This window comes from Notolepis coatsorum, assembly GCF_963971535.1.
Source record: "Notolepis coatsorum genome assembly, chromosome: 8".
Taxonomy (NCBI): domain Eukaryota; kingdom Metazoa; phylum Chordata; class Actinopteri; order Aulopiformes; family Paralepididae; genus Notolepis; species Notolepis coatsorum.
The window spans coordinates 57029623-57055291 of NC_140172.1; the positions used below are offsets into that span (position 1 = coordinate 57029623).

General features: G+C 41.1%; 1 protein-coding gene across 1 annotated transcript in view; it reads right to left on the minus strand.

Annotated features, from left to right (window-relative positions):
• LOC311232973 (dixin-like) overlaps nt 1-25669 on the minus strand; it is a 72756-nt gene that overhangs the window by 30605 nt on the left and 16482 nt on the right. The window contains exons 5-12 of the mRNA XM_084319818.1: nt 14453-14529; nt 14158-14246; nt 13123-13206; nt 12608-12661; nt 9766-9816; nt 8751-8855; nt 7560-7613; nt 1694-1759 (exon numbers count right to left, since the gene is read on the minus strand). Coding sequence (XP_084175944.1) covers nt 1694-1759; nt 7560-7613; nt 8751-8855; nt 9766-9816; nt 12608-12661; nt 13123-13206; nt 14158-14246; nt 14453-14529 — 580 coding nt within the window. The remainder of the gene's footprint in view (nt 1-1693; nt 1760-7559; nt 7614-8750; nt 8856-9765; nt 9817-12607; nt 12662-13122; nt 13207-14157; nt 14247-14452; nt 14530-25669) is intronic.

Consider the following 25669-nt stretch of genomic DNA (forward strand, 5'->3'; position numbering starts at 1 on the left):
ATGAGAAATGTGCTTACCGTCTTCTCCAGAGTCGGACAAGAAGATAGATACCAATTTCCTCTCTGTGTGTTCATTAGATAGCTATGTGGCTGCAAGCTAGCCTAGCACAAATGAATAGAAGCGGATACGGACAACTAGCCTATATTACAACTCAGAGACAGGTGTTTTTGGCCAACAGGCTAGGCTAGCTGGTCCGTATCTGCTTCTATTAATTTGACAAGTTATTCTGTACCTGCTTACCATTGTTGCCTTTATATATTGTTGCCTTGCTATCTTGTAGACTACCATTCCCACTTGCTCTAATCTGAAGGGCGCTGATATGATTTGCCTTCTCCAATATGACTGATCTTGGACAATATGATTATTCCTAAATCATCAATGAACACAATCTTTACAAAGTAAAGAATTGTTGGCAATAATGCTGTTGGATGAAGTTGGGTTCAGGTAGAGACTGGTGTTGAATGAAGTTGGGTTCAGGTAGAGACTGGTGTTGAATGAAGTTGGGTTCAGGTAGAGACTGGTGTTGAATGAAGTTGGGTTCAGGTAGAGGGAGACTGGTGTTGAATGAAGTTGGGTTCAGGTAGAGGGAGACTGGTGTTGAATGAAGTTGGGTTCAGGTAGAGGGAGACTGGTGTTGAATGAAGTTGGGTTCAGGTAGAGGGAGACTGGTGTTGAATGAAGTTGGGTTCATGTAGAGAGAGACTGGTGTTGAATGAAGTTGGGTTCAGGTAGAGGAAGACTGGTGTTGAATGAAGTTGGGTTCAGGTAGAGGGAGACTGGTGTTGAATGAAGTTGGGTTCATGTAGAGGGAGACTGGTGTTGAATGAAGTTGGGTTCAGGTAGAGGGAGACTGGTGTTGAATGAAGTTGGGTTCAGGTAGAGGGAGACTGGTGTGTCACTCGTATAGCTCAACAGAACTGTTTTATCCACCCATATTTGCTCTCTCCCTCATGCATCTCAAAAATATTGTTTCCTGAATAAACAACAACAGGTGAGTGAAAGCCTAGATCAATTTCACAGGTGACATTTTATTTAATGAATTTGCCATAGAGCATTGCTATAAAAAGAGAAAAAGCTTCATAGGCTTTCATTAGGCTGTTAATAAAAAGTGAAAGTATTCCTGCAGGCTGAGAAAGAACAAATTTGTGGTCCAATTGAAGAATTGTTGGAATTGATGGGTATGATGACAGTTGATGGAAAAATAGGGTCTAGATTGAAATGAACCAGAATTACAAAATAAAATATACCTTTAAAATACAGCATACCACACAGCCCTAGTTGGCAGCGTGGCTTTGAGAATAGTGCTTTGATATTTGAATGGACACTATTCCAAAGCCACGTCATGGATCGCAAATGGTGCTCATCGGCTCGTTTGTTACTGTTATGGCGTAGTTGTAATTTGATGTTCTAGTTTTTCCACAATATTAACTTTTGTGGTACAATACCCAGCTGATAACTTTCCAACTAATCCAAGCTTCCTGGCAACATTGTTTCCTACGTACAGGAAGTCAGGACGTGTATCAGACTCACTATAGATAACCCACTAAGCTTTTACTTTAACACTTTGAGCCAAATCCATGGCAGTGGCTTTGGAATAGTGTCCGTCCAAATATCAAAACACTATCTCCAAAGCTACCCCTGCCCCACATTGTAGCTGTGGCCCAGTAACTAAGAATGGTAGTTGGTGACTTACCCCTGACAATGATGCAGACGGGTTCCCACAGTGAGAGTATCCATTGTTTTGAGAGTTGGTAGGAATCTGTAAATAGACACATTATGAAGTCTTGGGGAATGGATTATGCTCTGCCTTCAAGTCTGCCATTCACATGTATTTGTTTTTACATGTGATAGCTCACACTGAAGAACCTCATGCAAATGACTGAATAAAGTATTACCTAAGTAAGAACATTAGTAGTAGTGGCAGTAGTAGTAATAACAATAATAGTAGTAGTAGCAGCATGTGAGATTCAAGGTTTTTCATATGTGTATATACCGTAATTCCTCTAATAGTAACCGGGTCTCAAATACAAGCCGGGTCTCTATTAATGGCCGGGTGCACTCTTGAGCTAAGCAATTATAAGCCGGCCTCCTAATACAAGCCAGGTTACTAATATACTGAGCTGCATACTGAGCTAGTTACTTGATTTCACTTTGAAAACGTTGAAATGACCAGTGACCACCTGTAATTGCACTGTTTACTATTTCATACAGTACTTGGTTTCAATAAATGAACCCAGTACATTTTACTGGGTTCAAACTGACACAAAATGTTGATTTATTCATTATGATCCATTTGAAATATAGGCCTCCCTCTTATACAGGCCTCCTCCTAATACAAGCCTGGTACCCGCTACAGTTGAAACAAATACAAGCCGGGGTTACTATTAGAGGAATTACGGTAAGGTAAATAACCTATAGATATTCGATATTATAACTATAGACGCTGAAGAGGACAGATGTATGTATGTATGTATGTATGTATGTATGTATGTATGTATGTATGTATGTATGTATGTATGTATGTATGTATGTATGTATGTATGTATGTATGTATGTATGTATGTATGTATGTATGTATGTATGTATGTATGTATGTATGTATGTGTGTCTCCAGTCAGACTGCAGACAAGGGCCCTTTATCAGTTGAGCTCTCAAGCCCCAAAGATAACCAACGAGCAAAGGTCATTGGGTCTCATTCTCCAACGGACTTACAACAAAAAGGGCTTTCTCTTAGGGCCATTTGAGACCTTTTCGGGCAAGACATGAATATAGACAATATATTATAATTAGTGCTGTCAATCGATTCAAATATTTAATCACGATTAATCGCATGATTGTCCATAGTTAACTCGCGATTAATTGCAAATTAATCAGATTGTTTTTTTGTATCTACCTTAAACAGATATTTTTCAAGTTCCAAGTTTTAATACTCTTATCAACATGAGTCAACAAATGCTTGCTTTATGCAGCCATTTAACACAAAAGGATGACCCTCATGCATTACAAATTTACATCAAATTCAAAACAGAGTGATGCACAAAATAACTTAAAAGAAAATAATAATTTAAAACAATGAATAAAGTGTGCATGAAATAATAGGGGAAAGAAAACGTTAGGAACTTGTTACATTCACCCACACAAGGGCTGAGTAATCACCCCCCCCTCTCTCTCTCACACACACACTCTCCCAGCTCTCTTTCTCTCTTGCGTGAGTTAAAAAAAATAGTGGCGTTAATAGAATCGGGCGATAACGCGTTAATACCGCGTTAACTTTGACAGCCTTAATTATAATATAATATTAATTATATATGTTTTATTGGGACGGTTGGTGAATCCCAAAAAGAGAAAGCCCTTTTTGTCGTAAGTCCTTGGTGAATGAGATATCTACCGCAGCGCTGGGGCAGTCGTCACATAGAAGTGACGGGGGCAGGGTAACCACAGCGTTTGATGAGTTTGTCAAAGGTGACCAGAGCACCGTTGCCATGGTATCGTGTCACTTAGTAACGAGAGGGCGGGGGGGGGGGGGATGTTATGAGCTGTGAGTTTCTTGCGGTGTAAGTTAGACTAGGACACGAGGCTGAAACGTGTAGACGTGGACAGAGACCTCAGGAGCTAGAGGGTGGGGGGAAGGGACACGTGGCCCCACCCTCCGGTTGCCACGAGCTAGCTTTGGCTAACAGGGAAGGCTTTTTGGATAACAGCTAGGCCGCAACAACCACAGAGCGGGTGACAGGAGATCATTAGAATAATGAATTTAGTTTCTTCAAAGACTTTCAAGGACTTTCAGAACTGTGTTTCCATCTTGTACAAGTCTATGTTTATGAAAATAAACATCATGATCTAATGAAAGAGATCACGTTGCCAGTGTCGATTCTTCCGATTATGGATACACCAATGGGGTGATACAGTGTGTGACAGCCAGTGAGATAACCAAGTACCGATGACACAAACACAACGCAGAGGGAAGTCACGGAGCAGCAGGTGACGAGTTGATTAGAGGCTGAAGAACACTGAAATCTATCAAGCAGCAGTAATAGTAGTAGTAGTAGCAATAGTAGTTGCAGTAGTAGTAGTTCCCACGACATGGGAACTCTCAAATCAAATCAAATCACATTTATTTGTAAGGCCCGACAACACACGTTAATGTCCCCATGTCTTCTTTAAACAAGTCAAGAAGAAACATCACAATAAATCAAGAACAAAACAAAAACACCATAAAGTAATTTTTTTTTTAAATATGCCTCAAATAGATCCGCCATCAGCTCTATTCTTTATCTTTCAAAATGTTCAGTTGCTATTGCATGCACTTATCTGTGTTTCATTGCAGATATGAGTGCATGCTTACCAACTGTTTCGCCTGTTTTATTGCAACACTACTATCACCGACATCTAAGAAGGGAGCTCCCCCCTTGAACGGCCCTTCTAAGATTTCTCTCCTCCACATTGCCTGTGGTGCATTTTTTCCTATTGCTAGGTTTTAGTGAGTTTTTCCTTACCTTCGCGTGGGGTATGTATGTCTGGGAGTGTTGCATTTATTTAAAAAAAAAAAATGGACTTTATGGTGTTTTTGTTTTGTTCTTGATTTATTGTGATGTTTCTTCTTGACTTGTTTAACTCAATGGACGTCAGACCCGAGTAAAGTCGGGTTTACTCGCAAACGCTTGAGCGCCAAACCCGAGAAAAGTCGAGTTTTCATCGTTATTTCTTTTATTCGATATTTCCATTCATTACAGGGACACGGACGTCGGGGTTAACATGGGGAATCATCTTGGGATCGCCAAAGTGCAATACCGGCCGCAGTCTCCCAGGTGGCGGTATTGAGCACCCTTTGAAACCTTGTGTCTTGGGCTGTGTGTCGATTATATGGGTCCGGGTCAGGGCATGTGAACGGAGGAGCCAGGCGGTTTTGACGTGAGCGACGGAGTGGGTTTTAAAATGGGTCGGCGCGACTTCCGGAGCGAGAGTTCTCCTCCGCTCCAATCCGCTCCGGGCCGCTCACAGTGGGTTAACACTGATGTAATATACATGTAGTACAATGCCAAAGCAACAGGTGGCGATGTACAAACATGAAGGCAATTTTCAACCAATGAGAAGGGTGAACCGTCACTCACATCCTGCTAGACCAAAGTATATTCCGCCATTGTTGTTGTTGTTAGCTTACATGCTAACGTGAATGGCAGCGACCATAGCATTGTGGCTAGGCTAGCTACCATCGCTTAGTAGAGCTAGTTGAATGGATATTACGTTATTTAACATTGCAGAATGGGTACAATTACAATACGGCTCAATAAAAACAATTGTTAAGGGGCCCAGGGGCATCGGCGTATTTAGACCACTATCAGTAGGGCACGTGCCCTACTGATGATCATCTGTGCCCCACTGATTAAAAATAAATAAATAAAAAATTTACAATTTTTTTTTATTTCCCCTTTTTTAACATGATCAAATGATAATTTAACATGATCAAATAATTATTATAATATTTTTTACTTCACTTTGAAATATTATAGTGAAATATTTTGCAATGTTGTCGCATTTATCTTGTTGAAATCCTCCAACAGGCTCTTTTTTGTAAGTTGACTGGTTTGCACACCAATAATACAGTGCAATAATAGAATAGTAGAATAGATAAATTATGCAATAGAATGGCCAGAGTAAAATAGTGCTACAGTACAATCAACAGCGGGGTGTATTCGAAGGCTATGGTGAAGAGGTACGTTTTTAGCTTATTTCTGAAAATATTAAGAGATCTAGCTTCCCTAATGTCCATAGGTAGTGTGTTCCATAACTTTGGTGCATAGTTAGCAAAGGCTGCATCCCCGATTTTCTTTAGACTGTGGCTTGGAACCTTCAATAGTAGATGATCGCAATGTTTATACTTTGTATATAAGGAGGAGGACCTTGAAATCAATTCTAAATGTTACCGGAAGCCAGTGTAGGTTATTTACTTGTAACTTTGGGTTTGATCCAAGGAGTAAGTTGCCCCATATTGCTCTGTAACATTTCTCTTTTTGTTATAGGACCGACTAGTAGGATTTCAGTTTTGCCCTCATTTAATTTTAGGAAGTTGTTCGTCATCCATTTGTTTATTGCTAAGAGACAGGCGGAAATGGAGTTTATAGCTGTGTGATCATTTGGTTCAGCGGAGATGTACAATTGTGTGTAATATGCGTAACTATGGAAACATACATTGTGCTTTCTAATGATGTCTCCTCAATGTTCAATGTTCAATGCAATGTTCAATGCAAGTAAAGCACTTTAAACTTTAAGTATGACTAAATGCTTTCTTGACTATATATATAGTAACCAGTAACCATTTCTATGTATTTTAGGGGTTTGGGGGGCTAGCTCTTTTTAATATAAATGTCAGATTGTTTTATTTATTTCATAGATTTCTATGCATTTCAGGAGTTTGGGGGGCTGGCTCCCCAAAATAATGAAATAACATAACCCTAACCTAACCCTAAAACCGAAATAAAGTTAAAAAAAAAATAGTTACAAAATCCACCCATTTTCGCCCACAAACCCGTCAAAATCGGCAAAAAAAATTTCATAGTTTTTGGTGCCCTTCTGTGCCCTACTGAAGTGCTGGGTCTAGATACGCCCCTGCCCAGGGGGTGTAGACTGTTGTAGTTTGGTCAAATCAAGCTAATTTACATCATGCTCCAAAAAGAAATCTGCAGAGCGAGCTGTGGAGCGATGTGGAGCGGGGATCGCTTGATTCGTAAATGAAGGTGAGCGGGGCGGAGCGCTGAGTGGCGTGGCGGTGGGATCAACATGAGCGATTAGCGGAGCGGAACAAGCCGTCTAGAGCGAAGAACGGATTTCTCGTCCGCGCCGCTCCGCTCACATGCTCTGGTCCGGGTCGGCTATTTTTCTCCGGGCAAGACGAGCGGTTATAACACTCGGATTGAGAAGAATCAAATACTCCCGATGCATGTTGTGTGGTGGATTATGTTGGCGACACGATGGACATCAATACTTGGAATGGCGATCAGATAATTGGCTTGATTGTGCAAGGTTTTCATACCGATCCAGCTGATCAGCGTTTTTAGCGTTCAATACGAATGCCGTTACTGGTAATCAATAATCTTTAACGACCCCCCCCCCCCCCTTTCATGCATTCATGATGGAACATAATACCCATATCATATTCATTTGATTTTTTTATTGTAACGTGTGTAGGGACGAAACGCCAATGCATTTAGTATAATACGCGTTGCGGGCTATTACCAGCCTCCCAGGAATGACCCTAGACCGCTCTAAAACCATACTTATATTCACCATGGTATAAAACGGAAATGTATGGATGAAAAAATTATTTCTTTTTCACATATTGAACGATAGATACTCGATGTCAAATGGGCCATAGTATTGTATCCATAGCTATAATATAGAATATAGTTATAGCCCTGCAAACACCGCCACGTATTCCTATACTTTAGAGCGTCAGCCTTTTAACCACACATCATGCATATCGCTCCGGTGCTGATTGAGTTGAAGAAGACGTGTCCGGCCCATGGGGACATTAACGTGTGTTGAACTGTAGTGTTTCTTACCTGACATTCACTCCACTGCCTGGTCCGTTCCTCAAGCTTCCTTTGCAGCTCCGCCTACCGGATACAAAAACAAGGATTAAATATTTTTTTACACTTTTTACTTCTGGGTTTTGTGATGTAGAAATGTTGCTTTACACCAGCTTACTGCTTTAGGAAGGAGCACACTGAGGCCAAAAAGAGGTGGGTGTCAGACAATGCCAGGTTGGTAGGTATCAATCACACACACAAGTCCTGAAATAAACAGCGAAAACTGCTCCATGGTGCACCAAAAGTAGGTTTGAGTGTTTATTTCGGAGCTTCAGTGTGGATCATATGTTGTGATATTGTATTGTTTTGGTGTTCAGTGTGGATCATATGTTGTGATATTGTATTGTTTTGGTGTTCAGTGTGGATCATATGTTGTGATATTGTATTGTTTTGGTGTTCAGTGTGGATCATATGTTGTGATATTGTATTGTTTTGGTGTTCAGTGTGGATCATATGTTGTGATATTGTATTGTTTTGGTGTTCAGTGTGGATCATATGTTGTGATATTGTATTGTTTTGGTGTTCAGTGTGGATCATATGTTGAGATATTGTATTGTTTTGGTATTCAGTGTGGATCATATGTTGTGATATTGTATTGTTTTGGTATTCAGTGTGGATCATATGTTGTGATATTATATTGTTTTGGTGTTCAGTGTGGATCATATGTTGTGATATTATATTGTTTTGGTATTCAGTGTGGATCATATGTTGTGATATTATATTGTTTTGGTATTCAGTGTGGATCATATGTTGTGATATTATATTGTTTTGGTGTTCAGTGTGGATCATATGTTGAGATATTATATTGTTTTGGTATTCAGTGTGGATCATATGTTGTGATATTATATTGTTTTGGTGTTCAGTGTGGATCATATGTTGAGATATTGTATTGTTTTGGTGTTCAGTATGGATCATACGTTGTGATATTGTTTTGGTGTTCAGTGTGGATCATATGTTGTGATATTGTATTGTTTTGGTATTCAGTGTGGATCATATGTTGTGATATTGTATTGTTTTGGTGTTCAGTGTGGATCATATGTTGAGATATTGTATTGTTTTGGTGTTCAGTGTGGATCATATGTTGTGATATTGTATTGTTTTGGTGTTCAGTGTGGATCATATGTTGAGATATTGTATTGTTTTGGTGTTCAGTGTGGACCATACGTTTTGGCTATTGAGCTGTTCCTGCATCATGCTGGATCTCAGCAGCTCCTGTCTCATCTGTAGTATAGACGTCTCCTGAACACACAGCCGCCGCTGCTGGGCCTCCTACACACACACACACACACGCACACACACACACACACACACACACACACACACACACACACACACACACACACACACACGCACACGCACGCACGCACACACACGCACACGTGCACACACGCACACACACACACACACACCAGTGGATTTGAGATTATACCAGATACCCAAATTATGAACAGATTTAAGAGAGTAGCCGGTTTGGTTGCATTGCACTGATGACAAACCTACTGTAAACATGTCCTCTACAAAGCATCCCCTTTGGGGCTATGATGACCTAAGTGTGTTCTTTTTGAGCGTATAGTCTAGACTCTAGAATAGATTAATATAGACGGTTTCAACTTGCCAACATAAACATCCTAAATGCTGCTGCATTTGATTTCCTTTCAGTTGTTGATATTAGCAAACACTGCTAGCAAACAAGAAACCAACTGCAGTCCGAGCTGTTCCCTAGACAGAATTAGTGGTTCTGTTCCGTAAGACAGAATGAGTGGTTCTGTTCCCTAGACAGAAGAGTGGTTCTGTTCCCTAGACAGAATTAGTGGTTCTGTTCCTTAAGACAGAATTAGTGGTTCTGTTCCTTAAGACAGAATTAGTGGTTCTGTTCCCTAGACAGAATTAGTGGTTCTATTCCTTAAGACAGAATTAGAGAATTAGTGGTTCTGTTCCTTAAGACAGAATTAGTGGTTCTATTCCTTAAGACAGAATTAGAGAATTAGTGGTTCTGTTCCTTAAGACAGAATCAGTGGTTCTGTTCCCTAGACAGAATTAGTGGTCGACCGATTGAACTTAAGTTCACTAATAACTGGTTGACGACAGCTAGGTTTGCAGATACTAACATCACAATTGAGTAAAGTTTATAAAGTCATATTGTTGTGAAATGATTGAAGAGAAAGAAGTGTGAGGTCACCTTGGCTCCCTGCAGAGTCCTCAGGTCTTCCTTACAGCGCAGGAGCTCTCTCTGTAATGACCAGCACATAACACACAACTGTCAATCAAACCATTCATGTACTGTAATAATCACCATTTTATCTTTTCTGATTCCAAATCGATTTTCTTCTGATTATGTTATTTTTCCAGGCGTTGTGTGTTAATTGTACCGGTAACAACAATACCAAGAGGTATTAATGCAGTGAACTGGCTTAGAATAAATATCTCAGTCTAACATGATAATATTATTATAAACTCAGTCTAACACTATATTATAATAGGTCTTCATAGTCTAAAAGTATTTTTGGGTCGCAACCCCTAGAAACAGAGGGATGTCTGTTTGTGTCCCCCCTACACCTACATAGTCAAGCGCAGACAGAATGTTGAACTTTGACACAAAATAATGATTTTTATTTCCCCTTTTCAGGCTTTTAAATTTGATTAATGATTGGAGGGGGGCTTTAGACTTCAAATATTCATAATTTCACAAGAAAAGATGACCTATACCAAAAATGATAAACACAATGATGTATTTGTATATGTTTTCACGACTCCACATGTTTAGAACCAATGTTCTAGCTGATAGTGCTGATGATAGAGTTTTCAAGACTTCTGAGCGTCAAGTCAGAACTGGGAGGCAGCCCAGGGCACAGGAGAACAGACAACACAAAACCAGTTAAATATTCGCTCTCCATACTGGGAGGCATGGCTATAGGACATAGGTGTCAAACTCACGGCCTGCGGGCCAAATCCGGCCCGCCACGTCATTTGATGTGGCCCCCCAAGAGCTCAGGTTAAAAAAAAAAAAAAACATTTTTACATTAATATTGGGTTAAAAAATAGCAGTGTTAAAATAATTGTGGGTTAATGCGTTAATAAAGCTTTAACTTTGACAGCCTTAGTTATTACACATTCTTACACATACATGTATGTTGAACATCTGAGGTAACAAAGGAAAAAAGCCAAAAGCACTTACTCCTCAGACATTCTTTGACAATTTTACAGCCCAAAATACAAAAAAGATCCAGGCGGAATAGGTAACAAAGGGTTGAAGAAATATTGTCTGAACTGTCAGATGCAAACTGGCTGTGTGACATAACCGAGCATCTCGCTCAATTGAATAAGAAGCTGTAGGGACGCAAACAAGTCCCACCCAAAACTTGACCAATATAGTTGTGAACTGAGACAACCCTTATTTTGTTATTTTTGAGTACAGTTACAGTTGTGTGTTCATGCAGACACATAATAGCAATTTCATTACGAATTGAAAATGGGGGACCCTGATGTAAACAAGTCGAAAGTCTTTCTCTGGTCTGCATCCCCTTAACAATTGTGTGTATTGAGCTGTACTGTACTGTACCCATTCTGCAATCTGTTAATTAAAGTTAATTAAACTATCTTCCATTAGTTGGATGTATGGCCTCTGCAAGGTTGTGTGCAGCCATTTGTTTTTGTAACATCTGCTACATCTGTCCCACGTGTTCTTTGCAGCTCACAGTTGTTAGTTCTGCCCCTCTTGACTGTGACAAAAAGGTTTTGAACAAACTTAATGTCATAGCTTGTATTTGATGATATTCTTCTTTGTTATTTACTTGAATGGTTTGATCATTGATTGGTGGAGTAATATGGGGTTCTGATAAACTAAAATTATTTGTTAAAATAACATAAGCTAACATATATTTTTACATTTATGCAAATGAATATGCAATATGTATAACTTGAATAAGTAATAAATACAGAAACACCATGTTTAACAATATGTAAATGTGTAGCTACATTTATTTTACATTACATTAACATTTATACAGTCTTTGGCCTTTTGAGGGCAACCATAATGCTGATGTGGCCCTCTGTGAAAATGAGTTTGACACCCCTGCTATAGGAGAACAGACAACACAAAACCAGTTAAATATTCACTTTCCATACTGGGAGGCATGGCTACAGGAGAACAGACAACACAAAACCAGTTAAATATTCATGACAGAGTTCTACAGTGACGAAAATGAACTACAGTAAAACTATCGTATTTGTGTGGTGTTTTTGTACACATCAGTTAGTACAGAAATACTATAATGGATCACTATAGGGAGGTGTAGTGGTTACGTCATTGCCGTTTTTCGTGTTCCACCCTCTGTTCCAACGCAATGTATTTCCCCATTGCCCATTTCTAAATCGTCTCGTTTAAAACAAATAAAGCATTAACATTGGCATGGTGTACCTGTGCTTATTCATCCACAATCTATAGCTCAACATGAAAATATTCGCAATTAATCATAAAAAGAAATCGCCAAATTTTATTTCAACCAAAAATGCTTAAACAATTATGTTAGTTATAGAAGGGAACTCATTTTGTGCAAAAATGGAAAGCTTTTCCATTTCCATGCGGCAGAATTGTTACAATAGCCGATAATCCATTTTCCCAATGATAAATCCCTATACGGGTGGAACAACCAGTGACGTCAGACTACACCTCCCTATAGAAATATTATGGTCAATACTATGGACCTCAAATACAGGGACAGCACCACAAACAATAGATTCACTATGTATATGACTCACATTTAGTACATCACACAATAGACAGTAGACTATATGTATCACTCTCTCCATACATTTAGTACATCAAACAATAGACAGTAGACTATACGTCTCACTCTCCTGTCTCCATACATTTAGTACTACGTAGTATATATATCATACAGAAGAATCGACGGGTCACTCTCATTACATTTAGGTGTACCGGGGTGACCGTACACCTCGAAGGGTTAAGTCCATGTAATGCAGTCTTACTATACTGTATGGTTGGAAGGGTTTTTATTTACCTTAATTTCCTGATTGTCCTCCATACTCTGGTCCAAACGACTCTGTAACACTACCTGGAGAGAGAGAGAGAGAGAGAGAGAGAGAGAGAGAGAGAGAGAGAGAGAGAGAGAGAGAGAGAGAGAGAGAGAGAGAGAGAGAGAGAGAGAGAGAGAGAGAGAGAGAGAGAGAGAGAGAGAGAGAGAGAGAGAGAGAGAGAGAGAGAGAGAGAGAGAGAGAGAGAGAGAGAGAGAGAGGTGTGGGAACCAAATTGGACAGATAACACGAATGTAAGCTGATACGGGTTGCTTTCCAAGTCAGAGAGAGAGAGAGAGAGAGAGAGAGAGGGGGGGCTGGGAAACAGAAAGGTGATCTGTGCTGAAGACAAAAAGCTTAGAAAAAGCTATATGAATAAATACAGCAGGAAGGAGTGAATTCAGGGCTTTCCCTTTTTGTATGCATAGGTTTGTTTCCAAGTCGCTTCTTTTTGATGATTCTGAATTACACTCAAATAAATGTGAAACTTGACAACATTTACCACTTGTTGGTGAGCGTTGCCGTCTTCCAGAATCAGATATGCCTCCTGTTCATCTTCAGGCAGCGAGCCGTGCAAGAGAAGAGCCTTCAGATACACAGTCACAATCACAAACACAATAAACGGACAGGAAATGAAACGCTAGAGCATGTTAATGTGGTTAAATAATCGACTCTTGTTAGATATTATGACACACTGCCAACAAATGTACAATACTTGGTTTAGAAGAAAATCCTCATCAATTCCCGTTTTCACCAGCAGGGTGTGCTGCCATGCTATCATCATGCCTCTGAGTATTTTCAAATGTATTGTTTTGGTGCTTTGAGCACCATTCAGCTCTAGTACTGGTGTGACATCTCTATCACTATCTATCAAATATCTGCAAAACTAGGTGAATCACATCAAAACAAACTGGATGGATAGGTAGCACTCTGTGTTGTTGAGGAGTTGGTTTTAGCCAGCAGGAAAACAAGGCTTAGCCAGCAGGAAAACAATGCTTAGCCAGCAGGAAAACAAGGCTTAGCCAGCAGGAAAACAAGGCTCAGCCAGCAGGAAAACAAGGCTCAGCCAGCAGGAAAACTAGGCTTAGCCAGCAGGAAAACAAGGCTTAGCCAGCAGGAAAACAAGGCTCAGCCAGCAGGAAAACAAGGCTCAGCCAGCAGGAAAACAAGGACTCAGCTAGCAAGGAAAACAAGGGTTAGCCAGCAGGAAAACGAGGCTTAGCCAGGAGGAAAACGAGGCTCGACCAGTAGGAAAACAAGGCTCAGCCTGCAGGAAAACAAGGACTCAGCCTGCAGGAAAACAAGGCTCAGCCAGCAGGGAAAAAACGCGTAGCCAGCAGAAAAACAAGGCTCAGCCAGCAGGAAAACAAGGCTCAGCCAGCAGGAAAACAAGGCTCAGCCAGCAGGAAAACAAGGCTCAGCCAGCAGGAAAACAAGGCTCAGCCATTAGTCAACACAATCCTATTATGACTATTGGTCAACTGAGAATTACTTTGGTGGGAGTACAGCCCTGGAATCTGAATGGTGGGGATGTTACCTGTAAGGTAGACACCATTCTGTGGGTCTCCTGTATCTCTTTCTCCAGAGTCTCATTCAGAGAATCGGCCCACAGCTGAGATTGCTCACCTACATACATACACACACCCACACAGAGAGAGAAAGAGATATACACACATACATATAGAGAAACAGACAGGGAATACACATCTTTACACTTTTAATAGACTGTGTCGTCCATACGTCTCCTTATGTCCAAATCAACAGGGCTGTGAAAAGTACAATCATTTAAATTTAAATCCATGCTTTGTGGTTTGTGATTGGCCAGAACTCACAGTTGTCTTCCTGCTTGTGTGGTGATTGGCTGGGGAGCGGAGCCCTGGGGGAGGAGAGTGGGCTGATGGAGCTGAGGCTGGAGGAGAGGAAGAGAAAAGAAAGAGATCCCATGAGGAGGAGGAGCCACATCAAGAAAGGCTTGGCATGGAATGTTTGAGTCTGCCTGTAACCATTGGTAACCACTTTCAAAAGAAAATGCCGGATTTCCATGCAGCGGTAGAGTAGGTAAAACACTAGAAAAGCATACTGTTCCACTGTGACATATTTCACAAGATCCAGTAATAAGACACCAAATGATTGTTTTGTTTGACAAGATCCAGTAATAAGACACCAAATGATTGTTTTGTTTGACAAGATCCAGTAATAAGACACCAAATTATTATGTTTTGCTTCACAAGATCCAGTAATAAGACACCAAATGATTATGTTTTGCTTCACAAGATCCAGTAATAAGACACAGACTTATTATGTTTTTGATGATATATTTCTCATGCAATTGTATCAATGCAAATGTACAGAAAAACGTTGCTATGCTACAGACAACCATGTTGGAAACTACATAACTACATGTTGCAAACATGTTGCAAACTACATAAACATTCTGTTCAAGGCCTCTATTACCTGACTTGGGGGGACATTTCTAGTTCTGTTTTGTTGTTGTTCAGAAGTGCAAAATAGGGGACTGCATTAAGTATAGGTGCCCCTGTTAACTCAGGCCTTGGTTACACTAAAGGAAAACAACAACGTTTAATTTTCTAATTATTTCGTTTGCATGTCCAAGTTAAAAGGCAACGCCGTTTTAGCTGGCATTTTCGTTTTCCTAGCAGCAACGCTCAAAGGGGGTTTTCGTTGTCAAAACTCCCTTGGAACGGTGGCATGTAAACAAAGCGAGCCGGTATACGGAGCCGTTCACGCCCAACGCCCATGCGCACTAGACACCGACGTCGGCGTGCCTTTGATATGACAGATGATGATGATGATATCACAGAACGCTGCTAGAACAAGACGCAAATATTATTGCTCAAGATGTAAAATATGCATAAAAGATAGCCACTTATACTATTCTGAGAAGATAATTCATCTGTATCGCAACCGAGTCACGGATTTTGTCGAGGCAGGTAGCATTATGTCGGGAAAAATGATATCTAGACTGGTGTATTTTTCGTCTACGAAAAATAGAGCCTCTAATAAATATGATTGCTCAAGAGTAAAAGACACGTAACTGCTTTGACACTGTTTAACCTATTAAACAGGCTAATTGTTTTTTCAGCCTGTTATTCATTTTAACTTCTTTAATTCACATTTCTTTAGTTTGCAATAATGCAACTGCAAGCCAATGTTCCGAGACATATTGCCTTTTATTTGTAATTGTTAGGCTATTTGAATCCACAATTTAGGGCTAAACGGTGTATTCAAATAGCAGCCTAACCAATAAAAGGTAATATGTCTCGGAACATTGGCTTGCAGTTGCATTATTGCAAACTAAAGAAATGTGAATTCAAAAAGTTTAAAACGAAGTTTAGCCTATTCAATTGTTTTAGAAGCCTATAGCCAATGTTCGAGACAAACTGTTCTGAAGGTCCAGATTAATGATTAGACTTAAGTCAAAAACACACGGCAGGCCACGGATAATAAACTATCGATTTATATGGAATTCGTTAAATGTATCCGTTGTCTTACTTATTATTAAACGTATAATTTATTTCTCCCAAATGAAGGTTCCGAAAAGTCTGTCTCCGTCACAAGCGTAATGTAGACCGATAGACCTGTAGGCTGTAGCTCTCTCCCCAATGACACGGACACAGGTCGGTTCTTTATAAACGGGCATTTTTATTATCTCATCATCACAACTCCTCGTCCCTCTCACGCCGTGAGAACTATATTTATTGAATGAACACAGTACAAATGCAACGGTTACTTACAATACAAAGGCGCTTAGCTCACGCATCAAACTAAATTAATTTGCTCAAAAGAAATAAAATACCTCGTTGGCCACTTGTCAAGAAAAGAGACTCTTGAGTTCTTGTCCTATGGAATACGTTTGACGGTCTGCTTCAACTCCAGACGTCCATAAAATGTCATTTAAAAACTTGTCGAGCAGCGTACACTTGTTCAATGTCGTCCATCAGAGCATGCCCGCTCTCTCTTTCCACGGTTAAATGTGACGGAGATATATAAGAGATATATCTTTACACTGTTTATTTACTTGATAGTATTTTTATTATATGTCCTTTTATCGCGCTGTGTGAGCCCACGCACCTGTGTATTGTACTAAATGCCAGTGTGTTGGAGCGGGAGAAAAAAGTGCTCTCTATCTGTCTGAACGAGGAGTGTGTGTAAAAGGCACTCGCGACGCAAGGCGCACACACATGCACACGCGTGCTGAATGAATGAATGAATGAAAACTTTATTTAACAGATTGCAGAATGGGTACAATACAGTACGGCTCAATACATACAATTGTTAAGGGGATGCAGACCTGAGAAAGACGTTTGTCTTGTTTCCATCAGGGTCCCCCATTTTCAATTCATATAGACATTTATGACATACACAACATACATGACATTTATGGCATAGGGACATATAGGTATTTAGTACTGATACATTTGTGACATAACGGTATTCAAATATACAGTACTGTTACCCCTAGATCCTGACAGAGTATATACATATGATGGGGAGGGGACTGTACATTAGGAGGGGGTGGGTGGGTGGGAGGGAAATATACATACGGCGGGGAGGGAATATATACATGCGGTGGTGAGGAGACTGTCTATTAGGAGGTGGTGGGGGTTTTGGGCATTTACGGTGGCCAGTTTCGAATTGCAGCCTCCCGTAGGTGCTCTTTAAGAGCGGTTTTGAATGTGGGCAGGGATTCACATTCCTTTACAGCTTTGGGTAGGGCGTTCCACATTGTTGTGGCATAATTGCGAAACGTGTTTAGTCCCTTGTTTGAGCCGAATCTGGGTTTAACATGATTTGTTGAGCTTCCTCTGGTGTAGTGGTTGTGGTATTCACTGACCTTTGGGAAGTATTTTGACATGTACATGGGCACCCCGGTCGTATAGTGTATCTTGTAGACCAGGCCCATTGCAAGTTGCTGTACTCTGTCGTCTACTCTAAGCCATCCTAGGTTGGCAAAGTGGGCAGGGGTGAGGTGGGTTCTGGGGTTCAGGTCAAGTAGTAGTCTGACCAGTTTGTTTTGTGATGTTTGTAATTTTGTTTTAAGCGCCTTTGAGGTGCTTTGGTACCATGAGGTGCACGCATAGTCATAGTACCCTTGAATGAGTGCTCCTGCCAGAGTCTTCAGGGTATTCTTGTTTACCAGAGAGGAGATCCGGTACAAGAATCTAGTTCGTTGGTTGACTTTTTTTATTACATTGGATGCCATTTTGTCACAGGAAAGATTTGCCTCTAGGATGGAACCCAGGTAGGTAATTTCGTCTTTCCTTGTGACAATATTGTCACCCACTGTAACTGAGAATCCGTCGGTCTTGCTGAGTTTGTTATTTGAACCGAAGAGAATGGACTCTGTTTTGCCCATGTGTAATGATAGTTTGTTATCAGCGAGCCATATGCAGATTTTGCCTAGTTCCGTGCTGAGGGTTTTTTCAACCTGCAATTTGTTCTTGTCAGAGACCAGCAGGGCTGAGTCGTCCGCAAACAGGAACAAGTTGCAGTCACAGGCTGACGACGCTATGTGCTCTCTCTCTGTCTGGCTTGTGCACGTGACAAATACCTCCCGCGCATACAGGAGACAAACGACGCATAAACAACAACGTTCAGAAAAGTGAAAATGAAACGTTGTTGTTTCCCTTTAATGTAACCGCAGCCTCAAGGGTCTGGCCTCAAAACACCAGGGCCCATTACATTACTTCCTGTCCTGGCTTTGGAGGCGGAAGGTGATGCATCATTAGTTATAGTTATAGACAAACACTATAGTGTATATATTACATTTTACATTTAGTCATTTAGCAGACGCTTTTATCCAAAGCGAGTCACGACTTACAAGTTCTATATGACTATGAAGTCAGCAGGAAGGGTACAACTCTTTCAGCTGAGTAACAATGGGCCTCATTCACCAATACTCTTTTAACTCTCTCTTATATTTTTCTTATATTTTTTCTTAACAGTCTGTTAAGAGAAAAATATGAAAAGCCATCGCCGTATTCATCAACCCGTTCTTAACGTCCAAATATATTTTTACCCAGGTGTGTTGAATGATAAATCCCACTCATTCTTAAACTGAAATGCGCGTTCTCGTTCATTGAATTTGCATACAGACACGCCCCGCCAGCTCCTTATAAGGCGAGGTTCGGCATTGCCATTCACCATGCTGATCCATTCAACTGGTAGCGCCGAAGCGATTTTTTGCGACTGATCTCAAAATGAGATTAGATTCAAATGTATTGTTATTATACAGCACAAGTACAATACACCATCCAACGAGAGTGGATAAATAAATGCTCCATCAATAAATAAATGGGTGGAGAAACGGCTTAGTGAGGCAGTCTCAGCACACAAGTGCGTGCGCACACACACACACATAATGTATACCTGCGAAATGTATCGTTCCAGCAAAGTAGGCTTCTATTATTCTAATGACTTGTTTTATTAGGTATTATAGTAGTAAGTCATACTGTAGAACATGACATATTAGCATGACATCTCATTTAGTAATGTCAATACTGCACTGTGTGTGTGTGTGTGTGTGTGTGTGTGTGTGTGTGCATGTGCGCGTGCGCGCACGCTCATGCAGTGGGGCTGCCTCACTAAGCCTTTTCTCCACGCATTTATTTATTGATGGAGCATTTATTTATCCACTCTGGTTGGATGGTGTATTGTACTTGTGCTGTATAATAACAATACATTTTAATCTAATCTCATTTTGAGATCAGTTGCAAATCGCTTCCGTGCTACCTGTTGAATGGATCAGCATGGTGCAGTGCAAAGCCGAACAGTGCAATGCCGCTTGTCAAGAGCCAATCGCGCAGTATTGACATTACTAAATGAGATATCATGCTAATATGTCATGTTCTACAGTAGGACATACTACTATAATACCTAATAAAACACGTTTTTAAAGTCGTATTTGGGGGCAATTGACCAATCATGGGCTTTCTTTTAAAAAATGTAAAGAGTTTCTTATATGGGTAAGAGTGCTCTCGAACACTCTTAAAATGTGGTCTTGCCTAAGAGAAAAGCAAAAATAAGAAAACATTGCTGAATCCCAGGTAAGAACAAAATAAGAAAAAATGCTAGTTAAGAACAAAATAAGAGGAAATCTGTTCTTATATCGCATCGTGAATGAGGCCCATTGTTCATCAAACAGTGTTGAAACTTGGGCTCTGCAGTGTTGAGTGCATAGTAGTAGAGACATATATTAATAGTAGGTAGTAATATAGACAAGGAACATTATTTAGTGGAAAAGTGCATGATAGTAGAAGACAGTACGTTTTTTTATTCATCTTTTTATTTTCTCAAACCGGCCATCGCCTAGCCCTAGAGCAGTGGTGCCCAACTGACAGGTCGATCGCGGGCTGATTTCAAGTAGATCTTGATTAATAAAATTCGATTATTATTAAAAAAAAATAAAAAATTAACTAATCAACTCTTCCTCTCTTTGTTAACTACGACAAGCAATGCTGTTTGTTATTTAAGATGAGGTCGGACTCAGCACTGACAGATTTGTGTTCATTATGCTGCTTTTATAAAGCCTCAAATGGCGGCTTACAATATAAAATTTTGGCTGGTAGCTCTCGGGCTAGGTGGTAAATAAAAAAGTAGATCTTGGTTCAAAAAAGGTTGGGCACCCCTGCCCTAGAGACTACACTTTATAATGGATTTAAACTATGTTTATCTTCTTCTAGGCTTTAAATAAGTTATGATTAATACCACACCTCAGAATTATGTAGTTTTTATTTATGATGACATAAAGTATAATTACATGCATAATGAATGTTTTGTAAACTAATTGCTAATTTTCCTCTGCAAAAGGAAACTTTTCTCTCCCCAAACTACATAGTGCACCTTCACCAGAAGAACCAATCACATCACCAATGAATCTGTACCCCCCTCCACAGAAGAACCAATCATAGGACGGATTAATCTGCACCCCCTCCCCCCCAACAGAAGAACCAATCACAGCACTAATTAATCTGTCCCCCAACAGATGAACCAATCACAGCACAAATTAATCTGTCCCCCAACAGAAGAACCAACCATAGCACTAATTAATCTGTCCCCCAGCAGAAGAACCAACCACAGCACTAATTAATCTGGATGCAGTTTAGTGAATGAATGTCCAATAGAATAGAATAGAAGTATGAAATTATTACAGTTTGTCTTACCATTTAATCTGTGTTCCCCCCATTTAGGTTCAGATGTGCCTTTTAAAAACCAAAAACTAAATCTCTGCTCAGCATCGTAAAAGATAATGTGAAAGATAAGCATGTGCCTTGTGTAGTGGTTGCAGAGGTGACTTTAGTTCCCTGACTCATGACTGGAGAGCAGCCACTGTCTTCAAGGCAGGCGACTACAACTCCACCCTCTCTGAGCTCAGCTGACTACAACTCCACCCTCTCTGAACTCAGCTGACTACAGCTCCACCCTCTCTGAACTCAGCTGACTGCAGCTCCACCCTCTCTGAGCTCAGCTGACTACAGCTCCACCCTCTCTGAACTCAGCTGACTGCAGCTCCACCCCACTCTGAACTCAGCTGACTGCAGCTCCACCCACTCTGAACTCAGCTGACTGCAGCTCCACCCTCTCTGAACTCAGCTGACTGCAGCTCCACCCACTCTGAACTCAGCTGACTGCAGCTCCACCCACTCTGAACTCAGCTGACTGCAGCTCCACCCTCTCTGAACTCAGCTGACTGCAGCTCCACCCTCTCTGAACTCAGCTGACTGCAGCTCCACCCACTCTGAACTCAGCTGACTGCAGCTCCACCCACTCTGAACTCAGCTGACTGCAGCTCCACCCTCTCTGAACTCAGCTGACTGCAGCTTCATCCCACTCTGAGCTCAGCTGACTGCAGTTCCCTCTGAACTCAGCTGACTGCAGCTCCATCCCACTCTGAGCTCAGCTGACTGCAGTTCCCTCTGAACTCAGCTGACTGCAGCTCCATCCCACTCTGAGCTCAGCTGACTGCAGTTCCACCCTCTCTGAACTCAGCTGACTGCAGCTCCACCCTCTCTGAACTCAGCTGACTGCAGCTCCACCCACTCTGAACTCAGCTGACTGCAGTTCCATCCCTCTGAACTCAGCTGACTGCAGCTCCACCCACTCTGAACTCAGCTGACTGCAGTTCCATCCCTCTGAACTCAGCTGACTGCAGCTCCACCCACTCTGAACTCAGCTGACTGCAGCTCCACCCTCTCTGAACTCAGCTGACTGCAGCTCCACCCACTCTGAACTCAGCTGACTGCAGCTCCACCCACTCTGAACTCAGCTGACTGCAGATCCATCCCTCTGAGCTCAGCTGACTGCAGATCCACCTACTCTGAACTCAGCTGACTGCAGATCCATCCCTCTGAGCTCAGCTGACTGCAGCTCCATCCCTCTGAGCTCAGCTGACTGCAGATCCATCCCTCTGAGCTCAGCTGACTGCAGATCCACCTACTCTGAGCTACTACTCTGTTCAGCCTTAAATGAATACATGAGTTGTGTTTGTTCTAGGAATGTTAACAATTAGTCGAAGATCGAATGATTGATCGTTAAGGACTTACTCGAACACATGCCATTTACTCGATCTACTATCAAACAATGATATGTTACAATGTTGTCTGTCTCTTATTACATTGTAGCCGTCAGTAGAATGGTGTATTTTCAAAGCATGTTTCATGAACAGATAGAGGGTACAATATGACTATGACGAGGAGACAACTACCTCTGTGTCTGGAAAATAAGCGAGGGGAAAAAACACGAGCAAAGGCAACTTGCTAAATTAAGCAGGCTAAGAGAAGCGTTGATTTTGAAAAAATAACCCAAGTCAGTCTGAGCATTTATCGAAAACGACATGATCGATATGGTTGACGGCGAAGGATTTCGGCAAATGATACACCTGCTTGAGCCAGCATACCATATCCCATCCTGAGGCACAACCACCTTGCGCATCGAGGAGAGCTACACCGATGCAAAGTTGGGAGTTGCTCACGCAGCTAGCTAACGTTACAGCTGCTCGCAAGGTTGCATTGACGACAGACAGCTGGACTGCCCTGACGACCGAAAGCTATTTTACTGTCACTTGTGGTATCATCGAGGACTGGCCAGTCACCACTGCGGTGTTGCTAACTAGAAGTTTGCCGGGTGTAACAGTTCAAAGAAGCCATTCCCCATCCCTGGATAAAAATCCGACTGACTGGTGGAAAGTCAATGCAGGGAGATTCCCCAGGCTGGCAAAGCTGGCATGCCAGTACCTCTGTATACCCACGGCATCGGTACCATCCGAGCGAGTGTTTTTGGACTGACCAGGCTGCATGCGCCCCCGTCTGACCATGTCGATATGCTGGAATCGGGACCATGTGAGTCAGTGAGACAGGCTATTTATGTAAGTTATCTTGTTGTAAAATAATAATAATAATAATAATAATAATAATAATAATAATAATAATAATAATAATAATAATAATAATAATAATAATAATAATAATAATAATAATAATAATAATAATAATAATAATAACAGCCTCATTAAAAATACTATTGTTGCTTCGTTAGTACAGTTGGTTGTTTTCAGCATTTTATGCGCATAATCGGTTATTTACGACATCAGTAGGTTTTTCGTTTTTGTTTATTTATTAAGTTAATATAAAACCATCCTTAGAAAAAGTTTGAGTTTGTTAAATACATGCTTTAGAATTAGATGTTTTAGCGGGTGGCATTTTTATTTTTTTTTGCAGTCACATATGCAGCATATAAGACTACAAAACTGTAGACTCCACTTAAAGTCGACACAAATGTGTTTTAATATGTCTAGGCCTCTACATTGCTATGTTTCATATGCCATGCAATGTTTTGAGAATGCAATATGTTGCTGCTGTGGAAATAAACCTTTTGATTGAGGAAACAAATACATTTGTTATTCTTTGGTAAATTGTGTATTTTTTGTTACAATTAATTGATTAATTGATCGTTAACGTTAGGAACGTGCTTACAATTTGCAACCCTAGTTTGTTCACAACAATCCTATGGCACAGTTGCACCAGAGGGCAGGACTAATGGAATATCACTGCTGTGGTCTATACTGGCCTCATAGAATAGAATAGAATAGAATAGAATAGAATAGAATAGAATAGAATAGAATAGAATAGAGTAGAACAGTTAACTGCTTTGTCTCCTTCTTAGCCCAAATAATGGCCTCATAGAATAGAAAACTTAATTATTGTCTCCCTCTCAGCTGGACATGTTTCAATCAATTAAAAAAATACTAAGGGGAATGGACCAATCCATCTCCTTAAAAACAAGAAATAAACAAAAACAAAACCAGAAAACCAACCCCCCACTTGCCCCACAAAAACAAACTCTAGGCAACAACCCTACATTTAGCATATCTGTGACAAGTCCTGCAAATTTAGCATAAAACGCCTGTCAATTGCATACCCAAAGTAAATTGAAAGCTGAAAAGTTGAATCACTCTGAGTGCTACTGTAATAGAGTTACAGAGGTTTGAACATACTGAAATAAACGTATTTTCTTTTTCTTTTTTGATCCACTTTTTCTCCCATTTTACATATTTTCTCCCATCCCAATTTCGTATCATCCAATTCAACCCTCCCCTGTCACGAACGCTGTTTCTTGCCTCCCACAAGCCGGCTGCAATGTGGACTAAGTCATACATAGCACAAGTCCCCTCCGGTACTTGAGGTAACAGCAGTCGCATCTTTTCACCTGCGCAGCTCGATCTCTCAGTGTCGAGGAGTAACGCGTGGGAGGCTCACGCTGCCCCCGACACTTCCTGATTCTACTGCGCAGGCGCACCAACCGACTTGTAGGAGTCGCTTGTTCACAACGTTCGATCCCCACCCTTCAGTTTTCCCTCCCCGTAATACGGCCAATGTGTATTACTGCGGACGACCAGCCAAACTGAAAAACAATGTGGAGAGCTGGATTCGAACACGCGAATCCTAGCGTCTCCACACTGGTGGCGAGTGCCTTGCCCACTACACCACCTAGCCGCCCATTTTCTTTTTCTTTATAACCCGAAATTGGATTCAAACGGCAAATGTACTACAACATGCGGCGGGCCCTCGGAATGTTAAGAGGTTAATGTTGATAAAAAGCAAGTTACAAACATGCCTTGGCAGGTACAATGCAAAAAGCCACCCTCATCATGAACACACCTGGTTGTCTCGTAGTGTTGACCAAGGTGGTGGATGTCTCTGGGTCTTGGCCAAGATTGCAGTGACTGTTCTACGTGCACCACCGAGGCCATGGATCAGCTTCTTACCGTCTTCTGTCTGTTGTTCTGTCTGTCAACATGGTTTAGACGTGGAGTTCATTGCTGGGTTAAGTACTTCTATTCTATTCACATAATATGCTTACTACATATATCTATTCTATTCATATATATGCTTACCACTTGTATCTATTGCTATGTCCGCCCATCACAATCACGCGAACTGTCTAATGCCTGTCCCGTCTCCCCGTCTCCCTGTGAGTGGCTGTCTCGGAGTGATGACCGGAGTGTTCGATGTCCCGTGATGATGACCGGCATAGGCGGCGGGTATATAAGGCCATGCTAGGCTATGCCTACCCAAAATATTATGCTGGGAATTTTTAAATGTATATATAATGTGTGCAGGCTGCTGGCTATTGTGTGTGTCTTGTGCTGCAGCCCGCTGGCGGAGGTGTCAACGACGAAGGTGTCAATCCGTGGCAGCATTTAACATTCCAGGTACAGGCAGTAACCAATCACGCATAGGCTCAGGTTAAATAATGTAGCCAATCACATCATTCACATGATCATCCTGATCTCGCAGGCCGAGTAAAGCAAACATCTGCGTTCCGAATTTCAGCCCGCCGATCGCTTTGTAGCGAACACCAGCGCACTATTTTGAGTAAAATTTCAAAAAGCAAAATGGATATACAGTATTTTTCCAAGGCATATAAACAAAGTAATTTAGAAGCTGCACCGGGCTGGCCCTGGGCATAACTACCGATCACCTGAGGCTGTATGTTGTTTTATCTTGGCAAACAAGGGCTTGCTCTAAGAG